Source organism: Epinephelus moara, chromosome 1, assembly GCF_006386435.1.
Source record: "Epinephelus moara isolate mb chromosome 1, YSFRI_EMoa_1.0, whole genome shotgun sequence".
Lineage (NCBI taxonomy): Eukaryota > Metazoa > Chordata > Actinopteri > Perciformes > Serranidae > Epinephelus > Epinephelus moara.
Genome location: NC_065506.1, coordinates 17,187,798 through 17,213,404, shown reverse-complemented (window position 1 = coordinate 17,213,404; position 25,607 = coordinate 17,187,798). Strand labels below are relative to the sequence as shown.

Genomic DNA, 25,607 nt, shown 5'->3' with positions numbered 1-25,607 from the left:
TCTGGGACACCTGAGATCACTGTCTAGCCTCCTGGAGGTGTCGTGGGACCAACTAGACGAAACACTGGTGAAAGGAGGTTCCCACCCGATGACCCCAAAGACATGTTAGTTATCACTGCTCACTGGTCTGTATAGTTAAGCCTTGCCATAATAGCTTATCATAGTGCTTAGGAGGTTATTCACTGAGTGCTGATCCTTTTCTAGAGCACAAACTTCTTGTGTTTATTTGAATTAATGTGCCACCTGACCTGGCATCTCAGGAACCTTTAATTAAAAGGCAGGTGTGTTGAATTGAGTTCAGAGCATGGAAGACGCCACGGGGTTACAGTCTTTACCCGCCATGTTTTTGGTTAATCTTAGTTTTTATTGTTTGATGAAGTCATTTATACTTCTTTTGTTTTTTAAAGATATGTTTTTGGGCATTTTACCTTTAATGGATAGGACAGCCAAGTGTGAGGGGGGGGGGGGGGATGACATGCAGGCTGGACTCGAACCCGGTTGGCTGCGGCAACAGCCTTGTACATGGGACGCCTGCTTTACCCACTAAGCCAGTGATGCCCTATTTATACTTCATTGATTTAAACTTTGTTTTTGTAAAGGCGTGTTAATTTGGTGAATGTTTGTTTGGGGATTTTTGTTTTCACTTTTTTTAACGCAACAGTCAAGACAATCAGTTCATAGCATCATCTTGCAACTCTTCATACACCCTGCAAATCAGTCAACTCTAAAACCAACTAAAGCACCATAGATCATCAACCAGTGAGTAGAACTAAAGCAAAGACAGTGAGTTCATCATATCTCCCGTTGTGGTGTCTGTGGGTGGCTACTTTTGAACTTAATTGGAAGCCGCAAAAGCTTCTGTTGCGACTTGGGCTAGTCTTAGTTCGATTAAAGAGAGAAACTTGAACTCCACAGGTGTAGGGTTGTATTTCTTTGTGAGTTCCTTAAACTAACAAAGACAGCTTGTGTGTGTATGAAGGCCTGAAAATAAAAGATACCATACATGCCCACAGCAGAGGGCGCCCATTATAATCAACTGAAGCTCCTACACTGACCACAGAAGCCAATGCATAACCAACTGCATTATCACTTAGCAAAACTCAACATGCACACAGTAAAGATGGCAGCAACCACATGCTACAGTGCAAAGACAGAGTCTGTGTAGTAGGTAAAAAAAATGCCACATCCATGCCTCATGTATTTCTGCTGTTACTCTTAATGACTCATAACACAGCCTTAAGTAGTTTCTTTCTGGGGTTCCATGACAGCAGGAAAACCATCAAGGGAAAATAGCATCAGCCTCTTTGTCATTACAGGTGTGAAAATCTGTCAGATATACTATATATATTGTGGCAAACTAATTTTCATAAAGCTCTTTGACTATCAAAAGTGAAAAGCACCCATTGTGCAAAAAAGAGACGACACTTTCCCTCATATTTTGCACTCAAATTGCGATAGAAGCATGAGAAAAGTATTCAAATTCCAAATGCTATTCTGACTGCTTCTTTTGGCCTTGTCTGTCTCTCCCCCTCTTTGTCTTTCTTTTGAAGGACACAAAGGCTGTGACTCAAAAAGGACACAATGGTTTCCACAGAGCAGCCAATTACAGTAGACTGATAGCTACAGAGGCAGATAATACGACATGACTTTAATGTGGGTTGCCTAATGGCAAAATCACACCTCACAATACTATTCACTGACTCACTGCACCATGTAATCCACTAATGCAAGTCCTTGTGTGGCGCAGTCAGCCTGGGATTCTGATCAAATTGGAGAAGGGCGTCAAAATCGTCAAATACTGTAGATACGGCATACTGAAGGATATGCTTTTAATGTGTAAACAGCATAACTCATTGCATTTAATTGTCATCTTGGGTTTCATTGATTGAAGCATAATCACATCATAATGTAACATTTATCCTTTGTCACCATGTTATGAATTGATGCACATGACATTTTCAGGGTTTGATTTCTCTTTGCCTGTGGTATTAAGATGTGTAATAGTTTCGATTACAGTAAATTGAGGTAAATTACAGAAAGCAACGGCTGTGTAGAGTCAGCCTTCTTAAACACTTTGCTGTGGTTTGCACAAAATGATCAGTAATGCAGTTTAAGATGAAGATTAGTGGGAGACAATTCAGTTTAAATATGTACATAAATACCTTGTTTTACCCACAGCACTTTCTGTATGACTTACATAAAGTTTCCAGCTGAATGGTGTAACTTTGAATATGTCATGCTCTTATTTAGTCGCTGAATTGAAACACTGAAAAAATTGCAATTCTTCTACCAAACAGGGAGAATAGTAGTAGTTTAGTAGTAGTTTTTATTTTGGTTCATTTGTTAATTAACCAGATGCATTCCAGTAAAGCAGTACATATATGAATGAACCAAAAAGGTGAAGGCTAAAGCCGTAGCTTATATGATGCCTTCCCTTTTTACACTACATCACACCAAAACAAAAACATAAAGTGTTACAACAAAGACAAAAGTGTTACAAAGATCAATTTCAACGAAAAAACATGTGATATAGGCTTAGGAATTTACAGGCGAAGCTGCCCAAGGAAACTTAATATACTTGGTCATACCAAGAATTTATATTTGTCAATCAGTTTAAACATTTTTTTGAATTTACAGATAGAATTACACATTTTTAACTCATCACAGAGACTATTCCACAAGTTTACCCCTTTAACAGAAATACATCTACTTCTGAAGTTTGTCCTTACTTTAATTTTTTTGAACACACAGTTTCCTCTGAGTTCATACCGAATGAGTTCTGTGGATGAAGAGATGAACAAACACACAGTGTCAGACGCTTATGGAAGGCCAAATTGAAAGTGTAAGCCCAATGCCAGCTCCAGTGTAGAATATGACTACTGTCTGTCAACACTTTTTTCTTTCTATCTCTAAGTGTGATAGCAAATGGAGTCTGAAGGACAGGCACGCACTTGCATTTAGTACAAACCATCAGCAGCTTAAAGTGCTTTGCATAATAGAGATGCTTTTAATGAGACACGAAACAGAAATGTATAAAAAAATACATTGCATAAAGGACACATGGCAAAGGTGGCTGAAGTTCAGTAAGCTGAAGTCGTTTTAAAAAGGCTTTTTTTTTTTTCAAGCGCAAGTAGTCAGAGTTGAGAAAAGTCTCAGCTCTGCAGAGGTGTTGGTCTCTGCCAAACAGCTACTCCAAGCTCCTATTCTGTCCCCTTCCGGTTTGATACCACAAATGTTTGTTCAAAAGGGTTTGAATTGTCTGCCTATATTAGGCAGCAGCAACCATTCAAGCCCTGGCATTTATGGAAATACTGTCTGGCTGTAATAATGGAGCCTTTATATCCGTGCATAATGATGAAATGACTTGCTTTAGCTCTGCTGAAGACGTTAACAGACATGGTTGAGAAAGTGGGATAACAGATCATAATGCTTTCCTGTTCGTTGATGATGTGATAGATTCTGAAGTTTACTTGATTAGCTTACTGCCTTTATTGCATCTTATCATTTGTAGGTTGATGCCAATACTCATAGCCTACATTAAATCATAGCCAAACGTATTAAATTGTGGACTCAGATTCAATGTAATAATCAATTTTACATTTGGGGCATTTTACAGCTTACTGACCTACTGCTGCTTTCTTTTGTCATTGTATCGTCAAGACAAAGCAGTTAAATAATAACATTGTTAATGTTACACAAATGAATTGAGATGTTAGACTCAAGAGTGTTAGAAAAGATATTTAATCTAAAAGAATAAATGAAAAATAAAAGGGATGAGTTGGCTGGCCCTGAGTGACTGTACACGACTAATGAAGATAACTGCCAACTGATTACAGCCTACATGTAGCTAGGAAATGCTAATTTTGCTAAAAACAACCAGTGAACTGAATGCTTACAATTAATGCAGTGGTAAGGAAATCAAATGGGTAGGGATATAACAATACATGTATTTGTATGAGTACGCATTACAAATCGAACAATACGTTAAACTATCCTTTTTACATTCAGAAAATGAAATATACTAATATAATACAATATTCTCAGTGCCACTGTGCTCTGTACAGTTGTCATTTCTGGGGAAATTAACTATAGAGACCAAAACCGTTTTTTGTACCAGGCTGTAAACATGTTTACTTTTGCTGTAAAGTTGGGGATTTTAACATGGAGGTCTATGGAGAAAAGTAATTTAGAAAAATTATCCTTAAAATATACTTGTTTTACGGAAGGAAAAAACTTAAGGAACTTAAAAAGATTATCTTGACAAAATCCATCTTTCACCTGTTCTTTAGTTACAAACACAGGAGGGAAAACTACTGAGATCAAACTTTGAAAATGGATCGCCAGGAATTTTTTTCTTCATTTGCCTCTCACGGCTCCTATTGTATTCCGTTGTATTGCAATCCACTATAAACTATCCTCCACTCAAAGAATGCATTTTAGATTGTGTTACTTGACTTAGATGTTTGACCTTCACTGTGCAGAGCGAGGTACGAGAGGAATTTACAATGTTTTCACATTCATCTGCTTAAGAGGTTACGTTTCTCTATGCCCACTTTAAATCAGAGTTCAAGGCATGTGAGAACAATTATGATTTTATGACCTTAAAAGGGCTTTGGAATACAATCATGGTACAAAATGCAACTTGCTTAAGTGTGATGTGGAAAAACAGAAGTAAATGATTCTTCAAAGCAGAGTATTTTATATGTTTTGATCCAAATAATGCAAATCCCACATCTGTTATGCAAAACTGTTTTGCTAGTTCAGCCAGCAAACTAATTGCCTACAACAGTGTTTTTTCACTTTAGTTTCAAACCCACAACACACAATACAAACACTGGGTTACACAATACACAGTGAGAATGTCATTTTGTTAGCACCAGAGAGACCCAACACATTTCAAGCATCAAGTACTAAAACTCACATTAGATTTTTTAGAGGTTGGCCTGGCAGCTCCCAGCGGGGCCCGGCTGCCTATTCAAACACTATAAAGCACAGCAACAGACCTCACCTGTGGTGACAGTGAGCCTGGCTTCATGACTGATGTCCTTCCTGGCAGAGTTGGACGCGACACAGCGGTAGGCGCCCTCATCCTCCTTGGTCACCTCCAGAATCTGGAGCACCCCGTTAAGAAGGGAAATGAACCTGTTGTACACAGGGCGAAACAGAGGAAGAGGTGACAGAGGGAGAAAGAGTGAGAAGGCGAATGGCACAGAGAGAGAAAATCGACTGAATAAATGGCTTAGTGCCCTGCAGCATGAAACATCCAGCTGATCAACTCTGCAGGGTTTACTGCTGGGGCCTCACAGGACTCCATCCGTCTTTATTCCGAAGAGAAGCTATTGTGTGCGACCACAACAAGGAGAGGCTGCAATTACAAGTCATGCAACCCAAAAGAAACTTAAATACAGGGATGGGAAGATGAACGTTGTCTTCTGGACAAAGACAATCTCTCAAGCACAGAATCATGCAAGCACAGAATACTCAAAAAGCAGTACAGAAAATAACAATTACATTTGCGTATTTTATAATTTTGAGTACAATGTCTATTTGTGCTGTTGATATTTACTATTTCTACTTTAATCCTACATGACTCTACTTCTCCCCCTTTTGTGGAGGTCATGTTCCAGAAATATTACTCCAAGCCCCCAGGGCCCTGGCAATGTAATGCCATCTCACAACCTCTTATCACTTTATCACAGCCTATTAATCCCACCTAAATTTGAGCAGTGGTAGCCTGTTCAGAAGGGAAGAGGGGAAGAGAGTGGAGAGAAGGTGAGAAAAAAAGGCAGTTGATGGGAAAAACAAAGAATAAGAAAAGAAAGAGTTAATGAGAGGAAGATAGGGAGCCATGAATGAAGAGAAAATGGGGATAGAAGTGTAACCGAAAAGAGATGTAAAGGGAATGGGAAGGGAGGTGGCAGAAGGCCCAATAGAGAGAAAAAGGCACATTAGAGCAGGAGAGAACAGAGAGAGAAAAAGCCAGTGATGTATCAGCCATCCGTTGGCTCATCTTTGTGAGAGACCATTAACATCGCCTGAGGTCGGAGAACCACATCCCACCAATAAGACCTCATAAGCAGCGAGCTGTTTGCAGGTCATGCAGGGCTACAGCAGCCATTAGCACTTAGTCCTGTGCAATAAGGCTGGAAACAAATTCCAAGGCGCTGGAGCCAGTAGAGTCACAGCGAAATGTCAACATCGTTAAGTGGCCCCGTAAATGAGAGCATCTGTGTGAGAGAACAGACAGACAGAGATCTGTCGAGGAGGTGGCAGCAGACGCTCATTTTGAATCTTTTTTTTCTGTGTAAGAGCACAGAGCCTTCATAGTGAAAAGCTTGACACCTCAAGGTAATTCTTCAGTTGTCTTCTGAAAGGTTGTAGAAAACCTGAATATTTACTTTGAAACACTCCTGTAGTCAAAGAAAACTTCTTGTGTGGGCATCTGAGGTCATCAGGCAGTGGCCATTTTTGAAGCTTTCATGAATGACTAAAAACGATAATAAGAATACTGGAAATATCATCAATGGCTACATAATACATTTTATTTTTTATTTTTACTCTTAAGATTTTGAGGTGGTTGACAGGTGTGTAATGAGGGAGGGACCCTCAGCCCCTGGACCTGATGTTCTGTTAATTGTTACTATTATTGGTAAGTTTTGCACTGTATTGTCAAGGTCAAATTAGAGTGCTTGGTAATCACTGCACTCTGACCTCTCCACTGAAGCTTGTAATTGCAGACAGTATGTTCCAGGGGAGGATACAAAGAAGTGATGGGATAATAACGAGACTGTAATTAAACAGCACTAAATTGATTTGCATGAACATGTATGTTTCATATGTCAAATGAACATAGAGGGAACACTTAAATGTCAAACCAGACGACTAAAAGGTTTTCTGATTTTCCAGGTTGGCTTTGTAAATGCAGCACACTCACATTCACATCTGGGTATGTCGGAAGCATGTAAAAATCCTTGTACCATTTTCAATTAGTAAACTGAGAAGCTCAAATGCAATCAACATTTAACTCATGCTGTACCTCTCATTTTTACATGGTGCAAAAAGATAATCCTTCACTTATTTACTGTGTGTATTCCAGTGAAAATGAGCTTAACAAACAAGGTCATTCTGTCATGTCACAGCATGTGCACACATTTCTGATCAATTGTGGAACTCAGCATGTGAGTTTTCCCGAACCAAATGCAAGTTTGTTATTGTTACATTAATAATGAAGCTCAGTTTAAGTTCAATCAGGAAGACTTTTTTTATGCTATATCCATTCACCAGTCAGCTGACTATAGGTGTTCCCTTTGCCACGATCTCCTTCAGCCACTCATGTTGCTCACTTTAAATCTGTTCTCCTCTCTGCGCCTGTCAGCTGTCATTTTAAGCGGAATCGTTGCGCCCTCCTCCACCCCATTCTCCTCCAATCACCTTATCCAGAGCCCAGGACAAGTTAATAAAAAGCTCATTCCACTTCATGTCCAGATCCTCAGTTCCCTCTTCATCTCACCTCATCACCTCATCACCTCATCACCACCACCTGCGTCTAGACTCCGCAGAGAGGGTTCCCTAATCTACAACGTCTTTACCATCCTCCTGGAGACTTTTCACATTTCTCATACTTATGTGCACATGTAAATACATATTCTTGTCTCTGAGAAAGAGTCTCTCCTGATTGAACGAGCTTTTATCTGCACTGGGATTTAACAGCCAGCTTGAGGTCAGATCATAGTCGGATTGAATACAATTCACATTTAGCCTGTATGTGTTTCCCAGATTAAGTACGTCACTGAGCTACGCTTTAGTTCACTTTTATAGGAAGTATTTAAACTAGAAAGCCACGTCTTATTTGGCTTTTCATGTCAATCATTTTATTGCATTATGTTTGGATCTAAAAGACAGTGCTAGGATGTTAATGAGAGAACAAATTAAAAGAAAAGTTTGAGCTAAAAAAGAACATACTTTTAAAATAATTGGGTTAAAACAGCAGAAATCCTGACACAAGCCTGAGTAATCACATCGTTCATTCACAGATATTGTAAGAAAACAAAAGACAGAAGAAATGATGAAATCAGAAAGGGTGAAGGTCAACACCAACACATAAAAGAGTCACCTTGTGTCCTCGGGGACAGCCACTGTGTCCTTTTCCCAGGTAATAACCGGTGTGGGTACTCCCTCAATCTGGCACTCGAAGCGGGCAGCTCCCCCAGCGGGCACCGTTTGGGGTGATGGCTCCTGATGGAACTTGGACAGACCTGAGGGTAAAGAGGTGATAGAGGTCAGGGAGGTATCTATCAAAGAAGAATTGGTGATTTCCCAGAGGACAGACACAAAAAGTGGCCCATATCTAAACCACCGCTTGTTGCAAATGACCTTTTCTTTAATGATCTAAAATGTGAGTGTCATGTCGGCTACCTCTAGGACACAGTTTGTTTGATGTAGGTCACACATGATGTGACTGACTATGCAATTATCTTGAAGGCCCGATTCACTGCCGGTTGACAGCTCCCTCATGGACAGTATCAGAGCACACACACACATACACACACATCAGTGCACTAAATTGAATGGGTAGCAAAACTAATATCTTTTAATTTAAAATATCAACTTTATGGGAGTTTCTTTATTTCACTGAGTGTTCTTTAAAAACCGGCATACTTAAGTTCAGAATCTGTCCATGCAGACTTCTGATTATTGCATTCAGGCCATTTTAGGGATTTTAAAGGTACCATTTTCAATTTTGTAATTTAATTAAAAACTTGTTCAGACCATTTAAATACCATTGAATGTCCTGATTAGGAGAAATTTGGGGATTTAATCAGGCTTGGCTAGATTATTTCTCTCTGCAGGTCGAGTCTTGGCAGGGCTCCAATTTTCATCGCCTCAACACTTTCACACACACGGGAAAGCTTCCTACTGTAGATAATACTGAGCACCAGGGGGCAGCAGTGAGCACTGTCTGAGGGCCTCTAACCTCTGACCCCAACAGGCTGTTGGAGAAGAGAACAAAACCGGTTGGCTGTCCCAGCCACTTCGCCTGTAGCTGTGACTGAAGAGTGCAGAGTGGGGGGTGGATCAAAGGAGAGAGCAGAGAAAAAAGACAGAGGAGGCAACCAAAGGCAGTGAGGAAGCAGGAAGGTAACAGAAGGAGACTCCAAATCCCAACTGATGTAAGTAGGCTAGAAAATACAGTGCTGTATGAAGGCAGTAAACCAACCTTAGCGACACAACAGACTGTAAATCATTATACAGTTCAGTAAACTATAATATAAAACAAGTTGAGACGTGTGAATAAATAAATGCATCAGAACACAAACACAGTTTGTAATCAGTCATTCTTTCTGGCTTATTTATCCTGTTCTGTAACACGTTTTCTCCATGTGAGGCTAATCGCAGAACTGATTCACACCAAATCTGCACAGCATGAAAACATGTAAAGATCCAGCGGTGTGTTAAATACAGAAATCTATGTTGCAGGAAGGACAAGCTGATTCATGCATTTCAAAAAGCTGCAGAGATACTGTTTTATTACACAAGTGGTTAAATGTGAACAGATTACACAACTTCTAAACAACATATGTTTATTTGCAATAGATTAGATCTTACTTAGAGATAGAGATGTATAGGTGCAGAGGTGTTATTGTGCTATGTTAACATAGGTATCATAAGAGGCTCCCAGTGTGCATGGAGATGAATAACTTGTTTATGATAAGGTTTTTGAAGTATCCCATTTATGTGTTTGAGCATGTAAACACCATATTCCTGTTTATGAGAAACCCAAATATGCTAGCTGGAGTGCTGTGACAGAAACTGAGATGTATACAGGGTATAAGGGGGAATATGGATAACCTGTTTTCTCTGTGCTTATGTAAACATCATATCCCAAATATGATCATAACTGGGATAAGCTTCATTAACAGGATATTCATGTAATAGCACTCACGGACGCTGCTACAATGCAGATGTTTAGCAGGTGTAATGTTTACCAGATTCACCATTGTATTTTAGTGTGTTAACATGCAAATATTTGCTGATTAGCACTGATGGGAATGTCTTAAACTAGGCACCAGATAAAAAGTTAAGGTCTATGATAATTTATTCTGAGAGGAACATGATCGTGTTTACCAAATCTCCAAGCAATACCTCCAATAGTCAGTTTTTTGGCATGTCATAGTATAGGTTCATTTTGCAACTCTTGCCCTGAGCACCCCACAAATCTAGTGCTCAGTTCTGAGCCGCAAACCTCTTTTAACATTGTTAACTATTGGCTCTGGTAGCACCATTAGCAGTGTCAGCAGGGTTAGTGGTGGTTAGTTAACAATATTAAGGGGGTGTGGCAGCTCCAAATGAAGCTGCTTACTTACCAGGGCTACCTAGGGAAAGACCAGAGGGTGGCCACCATGTTTCTGCAGCAACACTATTGGAGTTGTGCCACTAGCTAGCTCCAACCAGAGACTGCAGGATGGGCAGTGGCCACTATGTGTGTTAACATGGCTAGCAAGCTGTTTGTCAGCAGAGCCAACACAAAATAATAAATAAAAGGCAAGACATTAAACATTAAAATTTCAACACCACTAAGAGTATAGCACTTTGAGACGCAGTGCTAAAGTTCACTGTGACGGTGGAGCACCTACTGTACAAGGAAACCACAAGGAAAGGCCTCTTGTATTACACATCATTTTGTTTTGGAGGGTATTTCTGAAAAAAATTAACCAGTTAGCTACTGATATAATATTTATACCTATGTTTTCATTAGTGTACAATCACCAGAAACTAAAAAAAATGTGTGTTTTCGTTACCTTAGAATGAGCCATATCTACATACAGAGCAGGTCCTCTTCCACAAGGTCTGCCATGTTGCTTCTACATTAGCCCAAAACAGACAACCCAAACACTGGCTCTAGAGTTGGCCACCATAGTTCTTTTACATGCTTGGCACACAGTGATGGGAGAGGTTTCAGTTGTTTGCAGTGTGCAACCTTCTCACAAGATGCTCTTAAACCATACACACTGGACCATTAAACTCAAAACCACAAATGTTCAGCCTAATTGTGGCGCTAGAGGAAATGTCATGTCAGGGAATCACCGGAGTCATTAGGATAGATCATCTGGAAATCATGAATGTCCATACACAGTTGTGTGCCAGTCCATCAAGCAGATTTTGAGAACTTTTTACCTGCTGGTGGCGCGATGAAAAGTCAGTAAACCACCCAATACTCATCGAGATATTTCACTAAAAACACAAATTGCATGCATTCTATTGGTGTCATTAGAGGTCGAGTCAAGTAATCACCAAAGTCAGTATTATTCATCCTCTGGGGACCATAATTGTATGTAAAAAAAAATCATAGCAATCCATCCAATAGCTGTTAGTGGTGGACTTACAGGCCACTAGGCCAACATTGCCATCCATAAAGCCGCAGCTAGCATGGCTAAAAAGCTGCATTAGAGTAGAGACAGGGATGTTCCTGAGTTAAGACAAGCAAAACTTTGGGAGGGAGGACTGAGTGAAGATCCTCACACTAGCTTCCAAACTTGTTTCTGTTTCTGAGTGTTTTCAAACTTGCAGCCAATCACATGGCAGCCTCTCGGTTTCAAGCTACCCCAATTTATTGGACAAGATTTCCTCCAGAAACCACTGCAAGCTTGATGAGACACTGGGAGGACTTTCCGAGATTACCCTAACCCCTATCACACCAACTGTTAGTCATGGCAACAAACTGGCCATCTGTGTTTTCCTACCGAGCTGAGGGAACAAAGTTTCTCAATGAGTACACAGAGGCACACACACTTGCTTGGCCGTAGTAGCAGAAAGCATTTGATTCATTTTAGAAACACTTGCAATGACTGTTGCATAGCGAGCTTTGCAGGAGTTGATCATTAAACCCTTCTACTTCCAGCCATTACACAGCATGATGTCCTCATGTAAACATTCCACCTGTGACACTGCCAAAGAGCGCTGACAGGGTGCCAGACTCACTGCATGTGTGTTAACTTGAGTGCAAACTACTTGTACCTCAGTGTTTACTCTAGTGCTCCAGCTTGCGCCTTGATGCCTGTGCACGGACTGCTTGTGATTTCATTACTGGATCACTGTGTGCATCTATGTGCATGAGTGTCGGTGGGGGGGTGTCTGTATGTGAGTGGTGAGCAACAGCTGATCAGCGAGAGTGCACAAGAGCACACTTTAATGCAAAAGGGGGAGGAGGGTGCTCAGAGAAGACACTTTGCCCATGCTGTGATGGAACAATGGCGACTGGCTGGGCTTCCACCTCCGCTCTGTCAAAGCATAATCATATTAGTCTTTTCCCAGGACTCCATGAGTGTCCCTCGCAATGAAATTCCATGACAGACGCACCCGGCACCATGGCGTTTTTCAGAATAACACCACCAACAAATGGTGACATATACAGCCACAGGGTCAAAAAATATGTCCAATTGTTTCCTAGCAACAAGGTCTCTCTATGTTTTTTTTTTTTTTTTGTTAAAACATTCTCAGGCAGCTCCTTGGGCACTGCTCTATGAGAAGTGTGTAACCCTTCAATGCACTAAATAAAAAGTCCCCATCTCGTCTTTCTTTGCTCACTCTTGTTCGTCTTTTTTCACTGCTTCCCTCTCTCTCTCTCTCCTGCCCTTGACTTTACCCCGGACTCTTTCTCTGTCTTTGTCTGTCCCCCTATCTATGCCCCACTCTTTGGCCCCACAGCTATCAGATTGCAGCATTTTTCCCCTCCCCTTGTGCAAGCAGATAATTCCACCCGTGACCTCTCTGCTACCCAGCTTTCAGGCTGACTAACAGTGTGAAAACCCATCAAGCATGCCCCCAGCCTCAACAGATATTTGTAATAGCAACTGGGAAATATGTGCAGTATGAAATTTTAATTTCCTATTTACAGTATGCTGCCCTTTTAAGCTTTATAAAGGTGTTCAGTTCTGTCAGGTTTGGCATTCATGCAGGAATGAACTGTCACACAGCAACACTGACAAAAGGAAACCATTTATACTCTGTGGAACTTTTTTTTTTTTTTAAATAAATGCTTGAGCCTGGAAATTAGTGTTAGATGTGCTTGGACTACCATTGCTCATCTTGAAGTGATTCTCCTCGTCCCCTTTTCATCTTTTTAAAGGCATGGAGTACATAGAGATGTACATTTTGAGACTGATGATGATTGCATGCATTAATATCAAGCTGCCTCAAAATTACAATTTACTAAAATCACGACTCTCATGTGAGTTGAAAATAAAGAGGTACTGTGATTAAATCAACATGCATGCATACAAATGTGTACAAAATATCTCTAAAGCCTAAAAAAAGAAATAAAATGTACTTTTCTACCACATTCTTTGTAAATGAAGAGCAAAAATGCAAACGTATTAAGTGCACACAGCTTGTTTGTATGGAGGAGAGAGCACACTTTTTATGATTATGACATCGGCTTTTTGACTGTAATGGGTTTGCAAAAGCTGGTAGGAATTAGGAAATATTGACATTCACCTCAGCAGTCTCATAACGAGAAAGGTTAATTGGTCTAATTAACATTAAAAGCTGCTTTTTTTTCCCCCTGCATCATCATTTACCCGTGGATGTGTTTGGGAAATGTAATGCGCACACTGTATGCCGCCTCTGGCATTCTGCCGAGAGAAAAGTGAGGTACAGACCGAAATACTGTTTATCTGTATCCAAGGAGAAGGCAGGTCTCTTTCACTGCGTCTCTCCCCTTCCAACACATTCACATGCTTTTAGACAAGGCCACATGCATCATGTACTGCGACAGGGAAACTGGAGCAGGTGGGTTTCGTAATGTGTTTTCACAGATGTGATCTCTGCTACGTTCTCTCTTCAGTCTCATTTCTGCTGGCGAAGACGCAGTAGGAAATGGGAATGTCCGCTCAATGTCAATGTTGAGGCAGTTTCGGCTTCGACCTCCTGCGCACTGGTCACATCTATCTCATAGCCTCTCGCCACTGATTTAATTCAAAAGCCACACACACACATGCCTGTGCGTATACACACACATGCAAACTGAAGGTCATTCTTAATGGTCTCTGAAGCTTTTCCTTTCACCATCACCGCAAACTCTCTTCAGCCTTTTCTGCCGTCTCACCATTCATCCCACACACACCCCCTACCCCTCCTTTACGCCTTATTGTCCCTTAAACAAGGGATCCTCATAAATAGGCATGTGACAGCTGACAAAAGCAGGGGCATCCACAAAGGATACAGTCTCATTTTACACAAAGCTAATGACTAAATAAAGACTACCACTTAAGAGTGTGAGAGAAAGAGGCCTCCTTGGAAGGGCGATTAAAAGGCTACAGCCTGTCCTCTCGGCCCTCCCACCTGCATCTTCCTGTTCATTTTTTCATTTCAACCCACTCGGCCTCCTTCGCTCTATGCCTTTTAACAGACTGTTGTTTAAAAGTGTACCTGTTCCCAGGACACTTGTTAGCGCTCCACCAGAGAATAAGTCTGCTATCTGAGGCAGAGGAAAACCAAGTTCATCTCCATCCATGCAGGGAAATTCCCCCGACAAATCTGACAAATCACATTGCTCTCTCTCTCTCTCTGTCTCTCTCTCTCTCTCTCTCTCTCTCTCTCTCTCTCTCCCTGTGTGTATACCCAGCTGAATGCTTTAAATGGATGAATGAATCAAACCAATATTCCTCCATTACATCATACTCTTCCTGCAGTTTGTAGCATTTTGTCTGCCCTTATACAGAGACACAACACCACATGTACAATGACAATGAAGTAACATGCAGTAGCATACAGTATTTTCATATGATATGATCATAGTTTTTCAGGCCTTCATAATATTGGTTTCATGCTACAATCTAACCTCATGATTAGGAATAAAACATCAGGAAATAGCTTAACATATCCATCACAGTTTCCCACAGCCCGAGGCAACATCTCCAAATGTCTCATTTTGCATAGTCTGAGTGGGTGGATGTTCGCTACAAAGATCAGCCTCTCATTGGGCGGAACGAGCCACCCGCTGAAGTCCCGCCCTACCACCTCCGGTTGCAGTTTTCAACATGTCCTTTAATAACTTTTGCGGTGTTTGATCTTGCGGGGATGTAGCCATTTTTCTGCCATGGTTCGCGTCCTGTAGGCGATATTTTTGTAGGCGTTTTACACCAAAACCTGTTTCCCCCCAGCAATATTTTTGCAAGCGCACCGTTGCTGTGGCACCGCCAAGAACGATTGTGATTGGTTGAAAGAAATACAAGCAGCCGGGGCGTTTTTTTCTCCAATCTTAAAGTGAGAGTTGGCCCAGCCAGACCTTTCTTTTCTTGAGAAAGGTCTGGTGAGCGAGACTACATTTTGCACAACGAAGAGTAGAAAAATCCAAAGATATGCAAACCACTATCATAGCAGACTCCAAAAGCAGCAAAAGTCTGCATCTGAGAAGCTGCAAACAGTAAATTTATGTCATTTTTACTTAAAAAAAATGACTAAAATGATTGATCAGAATTGTTACCGATTAATTTTCTGTCGATCACCTGATCGATCAAATTACTGAGTTTTACTTTTATTCCATCCATTCCTATTTATTTTCTCTATCCATGAACTTTTTACACTTTAGAATTGAGGCTTATCCCAGCATGCATTAGGCAAAAGGTAGGATAAAGTATAGACAAATCTCCAGTCTATCAGGGCCGCAGAAAGACACAATATACTACTCGTATTGCACCTAAACACAATGTTGAGCCTCCAGCTAACCTGGGGCCCTACATGTGCACATATGCTTTAATTTGCATACATTCTGATTCATTCATTTAATCAAAACAAATGCTATACTTGGGCATTAGAGTGCTAGAGCCCTGCTGGAGTTGCAAATCTATCTGCTGGACACCTACTTGCTAGGAGAACATTTACAGTCCGGCTGGTCAGGGCTCCGATGGCGCTGGCACTCATGCAGCTGTAGCCCCCCTCTACACCGTGGGCAGGCTGGCCATCCTTAGAGGTCGGCAGCAGGAGGAGGGATGCGTTGGCCAAATACTGCAGGAAGTTGCCCCCCTCCGGAGGCAAAGGCTGGCCATCTTGAAGCCAGGTGACATTGAAAGGTGTATCGCTGGCCCCAAGGTTGCAGTCCAGCAAGAGGGGCAAACCTGGCTCCAACACTACATGGCTGGGCCCAGCCCCGCAGCTCAGCTCCACGGAAACAGGCTTTTCTGTGTGGGACAAAGGGAAAAGTTTGATTAAGTTCATCTTGTTTTTTAAATATTATCCTTAATTTTTAACCATCTATTCATCAGAGTAATGTGTGCACAATATATACAGAGCCTCGCTGCAACCCTCTGGAGGAACCTTTATATTGCTCTGTGATCACTATCACACATCAGCTATAAATTAAATATTGCACTTTTCTTCTTCATTGATCCAATTATTCAGACATCTGCATCATTTGTCATTTTTTTTGTCCACTTTATCAATTTCAGCGTTTCGCAATTTGTCATCTTATAACATAACTTCAATGGAATCAAGAGTGTTGGCAAGACAGATGGAGAGGGGCAGTGCATTCCAGAGGCAGGGTGTTTTGGGGACAGACAGGAGGCCAGAGTCAGAGGAAGAGGAGGAGCTCTGAAAATGAATTGGGCGCAGAGGCACGAAGGGATTTGTATGTCAGCAGCAGGACATTAAAGTCAGTGGGAGAGAGAGGAAGTCCTGGAGTGAGAGGTTGATGAGCTGGTGTGAGATGAGCGGCAGAGTGCTACACGAACTCCAGTCAAAGGAGATGTTGTTGTCTAATCACAGGAATATTACCGTGCTAAAAATTCATTTTTATTTATCATTATGAAAATATAATTTTGAAAGAAAGTTGCAAATGATTCATGGTCATGTTGTGTATGTTCTGACACACAGTTTTCTCCAGCCGTTACATTAATGTCTCTCACCCACACAGTTTATATTATCTCGTATTTATAACAGTAAGTGCTGCAAAACAGTTTTAACACTGCTATTAAAGAACAAGGTGAAAGAAGAAAATGATGAAAAAAGAATCTTAGGAGAAAAGGGAGTTGATGAACAAAGTAGAGGGGAAAGATCAAGAGAGAGACGGAGATATGAGATAAAAAGAACTGAAGACTTCAAACCCTGACTGACACGACTACAGTTAATTATCTTTTATGAGCAGGCTGAATGGCATGACACAAATAAGGTAAAAACATGTAAAATAAGGGGCAATAATAGCTCTACTTCACTATACTACACATCCCACTGATGATCTATTGTTGATGCCTTTAATGTGTGCATTAACATCTGTTGTGTAATCTGGGGGAGGCCGGAGAATGTTTTCTTCTTTGTAAATGGACAATAAAGTTACAAACAACCAGAGAAGTGCTGTAAAATGGAGCTTATTGAATGTGAGTCACTTTGTGCTCGGGTGAAATGTAACTGCATTTTCATGCTTGTATTTTATAAAAGAAGAAGTGAGAATCAAACTTTTTAAAGAGCTACAGTCAGACCTTTAGGTACAACAAGTGGCAATTGTGATGAGACATTCATCATATCCCCATTGGGCATGGCTGAATTATGAGACAGTGGGCCCCTGGGCACAAATAAAGCAGCAACCTCCGGGGCTGAAATGTGGAGCCAACACAGAAGTGCCAAAAACTGCCGCTCTTTGAACGGCCGCTTGAGGCTGGCTCCAGAGGCCAGTCAATCACCATAGACCCCATGTTCAAACGTCTGACTAACAGCAGAAATAAACATGTTTACAGCCTGGTACAAAAACGGTTTTGGTCTCTATAGCTCATTTCTTTCTTCATGACAACTCTACAGGAGGGTGAATTTTTATATAACTTGCCCATTTATTTTATTAAGTTTAATTAAGGGCGGGCCGCTTTAGTAACAGACTGTCTGCCGATAGTGTCCTCAGCTTCACAATCAGATCCAGCCCTCGCTCCTCCACAGTTCTAGCCTCTTGCCCAAATATTGTCACTCTTGGCCCCAAAAACGAGATGGCGACAGCTGCAGTGCTGAACTTGAGGCGTCAAAAGTCCATAAACCAATGGGTGATGTCCTACATAGAGGTTTGAAACACAGACTTTGTGGTTATTTTGTCTCTTTTTTTGTTTAGGATCTGCTTGTCATAGTAACTCAGAACATTTTCTTGTGGTTTTGTGCCTCTTCTAATTCTATTTGAGATACTGTATGTCGTCAGGATTTTTAAAATTCCTTGGATTTCATTTTCATTTATGTGACTAAAGTACATCTACCAATTTAGCACCTTCTGAGCTTTGAAGTGAGTTCCCTCATATTGCTTTTAAAACCTCTGTACTCTTACTGTCTGACCACCCCTATAGACAAACCTGGTGGCTGACTTATGTGTTGAGCTCTCGAGTGTAGCCACAATTACTGCGGTGTCAGAATTCAACTGAACACATTATCACTGACAGTGAAGCAGAGATGTTTGGGTTGTTGCCAGTCGTCAGATGTAAGTAGTCTGTGTGAATGGGGAGGTTTTGCAGTCACAACCCTCGCTAGTTTCAAATTAGCTTCGGCAGCCTTTGGGGAAAAAAACAACATTAACCTATCGCTTCTGTTTGACCTCCGCAGTCTGGATGTAAAAGTGCAGTGCAGCAATTAAACCCGGCAGGAATTACTTGCTAGCTTATGATTTAAATCATCACACTACGCTTTCTTGCAATGCAATCAGAAGAAATCCATCACCTAATAAAAAATATATAATCTACTCTTTTCCAGAGTGTCTGTTTCTTGGTGGAGCAGCACAACCGAGAAAAGACTTCCAGCCATCTGTCAAAACTGGACTACATTTCATTTTAAAGTTTAAATTTTTAAAATGATATCCTTTATTTTTATTTAATAAAAATAAAAAGCTCTACTGAATCTCTTGGACAGAGCTCTTGGCAAAGAGGTGAAATAATCTGCATACATTACAATGTTATACACAGGGTTACACAAGTGAGGTGTCACCACAGTAATGTTAGATTGTTTACTTCTGCCTACAACTGGGGTTCATATATATCTGACAAATATAAATTAAGGTTAAGCCAATTTAAACGTCTTTTTTATGAAGTCATTACTGTACCCGCGCAGTAATATCATTTAAACTTCCTTTCTATAGGTCATTTGACAAACCTCTTCATGAATCCAGCATAGAAACACTATTTTCTCACATACTTACATTAGCACACACACATACACACACAGGCAGGTTTCTTTCAGCTTCTCTTTCTCCAGCGTTGGATTAATTAAGTTAATGGGAGATGGAATTTTTTCCTTGATTAAATGAGGCCTGACCCCCCACCATCACTTCCTGATGAAGAGGCTGGGTAATGCTGAGAAAGGCTGCGCCGCGCTGTGGCATACACAGACACACACACACACACACACACACACACACACACACACACACACACACACAAACCTGCCATGGAGACAACATAAACATGCATGCACCAAGAGACACATAGAAACACACATGTAAAGAAAACTAAAACACACTCACACTCTTGTGGGAACAGAAACATCAGTGTATAAGCGTGCGAGCACACACACACTGACACAGATCACCTCCACTGCTCCTCTCTTCCTTGCTCCCATTTCAACTAATTAGGTCTCATTAAGTCATTAAAACGTTAGCAGCCATTTCCCAGCTCACTGCCAATGGTTTCACTTGGCGAGAGGTGGGGATCATTCGGCGTTGGATATGGAAGCCATTACGTCTCATAAAACTGGAATGGAAGTGTGATGAGGAACATGCAAGACAGAAAAAAAGCAGGAAAACACTTATTTTCCCAATTAACCTGTGTACAGCTAATTATATAATAAGATGAAATTAAACATAGGTGTCCAACTTAAAGAAAGTTACAGTAAGAGTAGAGTCCTTTTGGGGGACTAGCATGACCTGTTATCCTTTAAAAAAAAAGGTATGGTAAGTATATCACATATTTCAGGTAGTGGCTGTTTCACCTGGGAATAAAACACTTGATATTGAGTCATACGTTCCCACCAGAAACCTCCACATGCCCTGGATTTGTGGCCATGTGCAGCACACACACACACATACACACATGTTCACACGTTGACATGTTCCCACATGCCCATTACAACACACTCACACACACACACACACACACTCACGCACGCCCACAGAGTAACTATCAGTGTATCATGTGGACACAGTGTGGTGAAGGGGGTGGAGGGGTGGGGGGGATCTGTGAAGTGGCCATTTTGCCATTTTACTGTACAAATGGGAGCTGCTGGAAAGGACAGGATGCACTCTGGGATATAGCAGCGACGGCGTGGTCCCACCGACCTGTACTGAATGGACTGTGATGGCATTGTGCCAAGAGGTTCATAGCTTACACAAAGTAGAGAGAGGACAGTGGTTTACAAAGGGAGAGGGGATGAAATAGAGCCTGTGTTGTGGTTACTACAAACAAACCCGAGGACCATGACAGGACAACAGGACAGAAACAGAAAAAGAGAAACAAAGAAGCAAACACTCCACACACAAATGACAGGGTGCCCCTTAGCAGATCAGAAATTATTTTGACACCATATTTGGACGTATAATATCTTTTAAATCATGGCAATTACAGTAATTTGTTATAAATAAGAATATATGTGGGTACTATTCCCAAGATTTTTTAAATAAATTCACATGTGGTGCACCTCCACACTACTGCCATATATCAGGAGATAAAATGGATAGACTGAAGACTGATTTGCAGTCCTGTTCACGATAAAATACACACACATAAAAAAGAAAGAGACTGAAGAGAAACAAGACACACACTGACAAAAACACAGACAGTCCTTGTCTGTCACCCTCACAGAGAAGAAGAGAGAAAAGGCAGGGGAAATGGAGAAGTAGGGAGGACAGCGTTCTTGATACCATCAACACTATTCCGCTGGTCCTTTTCTGTTAATGGATCACCTATTCAGAAAATGTTTGGGAGAACAGAAGGAGAGAGAGGAGGAGCGGGAGGAGGAGAGTGACCCAACGCAGTGAATATTTCACCCTGCCCAGCTCGCTGTCAACAGAGACTGGACACCACATGACCCCGAGGCCACAACTCAGGTTTCCAGTCTCTCAAGCAAAGCTATCCAATACCTCAGGCCTTTCAGGAACTATATGAGATATGGACAAAGAGGCTCAGCTAAAACTGGTGCTTCACAAAATGAATTGAATGTTCTTTTTTCCTGATGCTGATACACCAGTAGGGGTGGGCAATATGGACCAAATCTCCAATCATTGTATATGTAATTTCATATCAAGGTAACATTATATATATTATGATATGTTCTTTAAATTCAATTAAGAAATGGTTTAAAATAACTATAATGTACTTTATCACATGACTATTTTCTGCGTTTATTTGGAATTTCCATACAAATAAAAAATAGCTTCCTCACAAGAAAAAAAACACACAAGATAAAAAAAAGTAGAGCTTAAATTCTTTCAAAGTCAAAGCTTTACTGTTCCTGAGAACAATATTTTCAAGTATTATAGATTTCTGTATTCACAGCTTCATTCTCCTCCTTCATGTCAGCCATAATCATGTTACCATGTGAAGCTGCTGGATTTATGTCATCTCGCAGGGACCCATACACAATGTTACGTAGCCTGCCCCAAATAGCTCTACTGGTGGACACATTTCTACCGTTGCATGGTGTCATATTGCCCAATCCTCTACCCCAGTATTTATACTGTATGTTGTCATCTGTTTTGCACAGTTCTGACCTTGTCTTGATATCCATCATGCTGGCTTCTGTAGGCACAGTGATACTTTGTGCTAAATGCTAGCATTGGCATGCTAAGATGCCCACAATGACAAAGCTAATGTGCTTATGTTTAACAGGTATAATGTTCATCATCTTAGTTTAGCAAATTAGCATGCTAACATTAGTAAAATTGTACTTAACACAAAGTCCTGACAACATGCTGGCTTTTGTATACTTAGGCACAGTGATGCTTAGTGCTAAATGCTAGCATTGGCATGCTAAGCTGCTCACAAGGCCAAGGCTAACATGTTTTGCTTAACAAGTATAATGTCACCGTCTTAGTTTAGCAAATTAGAATGCTAACATTAGCAAAATAGCACTACACACACAGTCCAGCTGAGATGTTGTCAAAAATGTCTTTTTATTGATACTTATCGATACTGAAAATTTGAAATGGTTTCATTTATTTTCTGTAGTTCTCTGCTACAAGGGCAAAAAAACCTCACATTATAGCCTTCTTATATTTATCTTTCAATAAAAAATATGAAATTGTATGCTCTCAAGGTCAATTTTCCCCGGTATTGAATATTAGTATCTTCTCTAAGGTGTTGTATCCAAGTTGAAATTCCAGTATCATAGCAACACTAGCTGAGGCTGATGGGAATGTCATTAATTTTGAAGGTATTTCGTCATAAATTAAAGTAGTAAAAATCACCAAAGTTACTACAATTCATACTCCAAGAAACGGCAATCCCTCCAATAGTTGTTGAAATATTTCAATCAGGACCAAAGTGGTGGATGGACCACGAGACTGACATTGCATAGTAGCATGGTGAGAAACTGGTACAAGTACTATAGTGCTGAATAACAAGTGCCAAGTAGGCTGACAGAGGTCACAAAAAAGAAATTGAGAGAGTGGATACAAGACCAAGAGAGAAACCCAGAATTACAGAATGAAATACAGGACTGAACAGTGTAGATAAGATTAGGGCAGCCTTGAGACTCAATTGAAAGAGAGCAGCGAAATGTGATTACAGGAGCTTTTGTGAAGAGGGACCACTAAAGCACTCAAAAGCAGGGATAACCAGATTGCCTTGTACCTCCCGCTAAATTGACACAGCAGCAGTAGATAATTGCTACGAGTTGTTCCTGAATGATGTTGGCAATGTATTGCATTGTACATGTAGGTAGTACTTGTCTCGGAAAATTGTGTTGTAGGACATCAAGATGCACTGAAACCTAAACACAGGCTGAGTGGACAGCGACAGATGGTCTGATTGATAGCACTGGGCCGTTTACAGCAGGATAACTGTGTGTGTGTTCGTGTGTGTGTGGTAGGTCTGGATCCCACAAACCAAACCTCAAATCAAGCTCAACTAGTGCTCGCCTGTTGTTTGAGCGCAGCCTTTGTTTGCTAATTCAATCCCCTTACATCGATAACAACAAGGTAAAAAATAGCCCAGGCACTTACACGTGCTTGTGGCCAAAAGCTACCCAGCGTGTGAATAAATCGATATTTTGAAGCCACAGTTGTGATAATCTGAGCAGAGAGGCAGCTAGCGATAAAGCCTGCAGGGAGATGGAGCCTCTCAGGTTTTGGTATGCAGGTAGAAATGCCTGTGTAATAGCAAGAAACAGAAAGTCTCACTGACAGATGCACTTCACCACTGTCTAAACATTTAGGCTTTTATCAAGTAGGTAGGCTTCATCTCTGGCTTTACCTATTAAAATTGTTGCTTTGGGAATAGGGATCTTTCCAGAAAAATTAGGGGCGCCGTCAGGCATCTGAAGCATGACACGCATTCAACCCTCTTTTAGAGTCTTAAATTGCTCTGATGGCAAATAAAAGTTTCTGTTTACTAGTTAAGCAATGCTGCATACAGAGCGCTCAACATTTCACTGAATCCACAGCGAGGCTGTGAGTCACTCAACAATCTGAACAGCTGCCGTGTCAGGTGTTAACCGTTCAAGCTGTGTTTCCTCCCATGACGATACAGCAGGGTTCTTCTCACACCCCGTCATCTTAACCACAAACACACACTCACTCTCACTGTCAGCAAGCTGATAGAATGAAGCAAAGACTTTACTCAGTGCGCTGGAGAGTTGACTGAGTTTACAGCTACCGTCAGAGCTGCAGTATTAATAGAATTCACTTCATGCACTTTCTTCTCTTATAGAAAACAGTTTCAAGCATATTTCTAAATTAAAGGCGCTATACATCATTCAGAGTCTGTGCCAAGAGTGCCTACACACGCCTCTCACATCTGAAGTCACAAGCAAACACAGATAAGAGGTGGCTGAGCCAAAATGGCTTGCTGTACTAATGGTGCTAACAGCTCCAACAGCTCTAACAGTGCTAACAATGGCAGCAGTGCTGACAGAACTAACTATGTTAACCTGGTGGGGAACTGGAAGGTGGGCAGTTTCATGACAACGTCGTCCCTATGTTATCAGCTGTAACTACCGTATAAGTGCAGTGAGGAGCAGAGGTAACTTCATTCTCTGCTCAGGACGCCATTACATGTTACTTGTTTGCTGCTGTATTATGTTCACCTTCTCTAATATAGAACCTTTCGGAAGAAACTTTGGTTAGCACTGTTGCTCCACAGCAAGAGGGTTCCTGGTTCGATTCCAAGAGGGCGCCCTTCTGTGCAGAGTTTGCATGTTCTCCCCATGTCAGTGTGGGTTTTCTCCGGGTACTCCAGCTTCCTCCCATAGTCCTGCGATAGTCTGGCGACCTGTCCAGGACATACCCTGACTATCAGCTGGGATAGGCTCCTGCCCCCCCATGACCCTCAAGAGGATAAGCTGTTGTGGAAATGAATGAATGAATGAATGAATGAAAAGTGACTAATGGGAACAGCATTTTTTGAAATTGGTCCGGTATTAAATGAAACTGCCAAAACGGCTGCAATATGATTGTTAAGGGCAATATTGCACCATCAAAGTATATGTCCACTAAAAGTGCTTCTTCTTGCCACTAACAGGCTCAGATTGTCATTATTAATGTCTGACAACATGATGGAAAGGACCTTTCCAAGATATAAAATGTTTCCCTTAACTCTGCTTGATCCGATCTGTTATACGTCTAACCAAGTCTCACTTAAGGAGAAGTTTCGCTCCAAAGTCTCGCAAGGGTTGAGTTGTTGCTGCAGTGTGCTTGCCTAATAATGGACCACTTTCAAAAATGGTTGCTTCCAATAGTTACTTAGAGACAAAAACATGGGAAAACAGGGCTCAAGTTAAAAATACTGAAGTTTCCTTTTAAGTATTCTGTCGCTGCTCGGGACCTCTGCGTCAAGATCAAGTGACATATTGAAAATCTTTACTGTAATTCAAAAACAAACAAATCTATACTATTACCAACTAATTACCTCCCAAAAGCACATTATTGGCATGTTAAGATGATGAAAAATGTTAATTTCATCATTAATTAATCTTAGTTAATCTTAGTTAAAAGGGTTTTTTTTGTTTGTTTGTTTGATTAATCCAACAGTTCTATGTTTATATAATATCAGACAATACTGAAAATGCCCATCAGCATGTCCTTCAGCCCAATTTGACATATTTAAACTGGATGCTTTGTCTCATCTGTAAAAAACAAAACAAAGAAAATCAAAGACAAAGACATCCAGTTGGAAGCCTTGGATTTTTGGCATTTCTGCTAAAAAATAGCTCTACGTTGTTTCAGCTCTACATGATACCAAAACTTGTATAATGATTTGTCAACCTGCCTCTGCACCTGTCACACTGTACTTAGATGTACAATAGCTCTGCTGTTTCCAACATCGAATACAAAGAGTGTCCATATTTTGCATACAGCAATGTACCGCAAGACTGACGTTTACATTTACTATTGTACAGTGACACTCTTCTCAAAGTTAGTGGAATGACAACTGGCATTGAAG

The 25,607-nt window shown here is 40.9% G+C and overlaps 1 protein-coding gene across 4 annotated transcripts in view; it reads right to left on the bottom strand.

Annotated features, from left to right (window-relative positions):
• The window catches only part of igdcc4 (immunoglobulin superfamily, DCC subclass, member 4), a 65,682-nt gene that overhangs the window by 23,560 nt on the left and 16,515 nt on the right, over positions 1-25,607 (bottom strand). For all 4 annotated transcript variants that reach the window (XM_050040607.1, XM_050040625.1, XM_050040617.1 and 1 more), the window contains exons 2-4: positions 15,864-16,178; positions 8,114-8,255; positions 5,009-5,142 (exon numbers count right to left, since the gene is read on the bottom strand). In XM_050040607.1, coding sequence (XP_049896564.1) covers positions 5,009-5,142; positions 8,114-8,255; positions 15,864-16,178 — 591 coding nt within the window. The remainder of the gene's footprint in view (positions 1-5,008; positions 5,143-8,113; positions 8,256-15,863; positions 16,179-25,607) is intronic.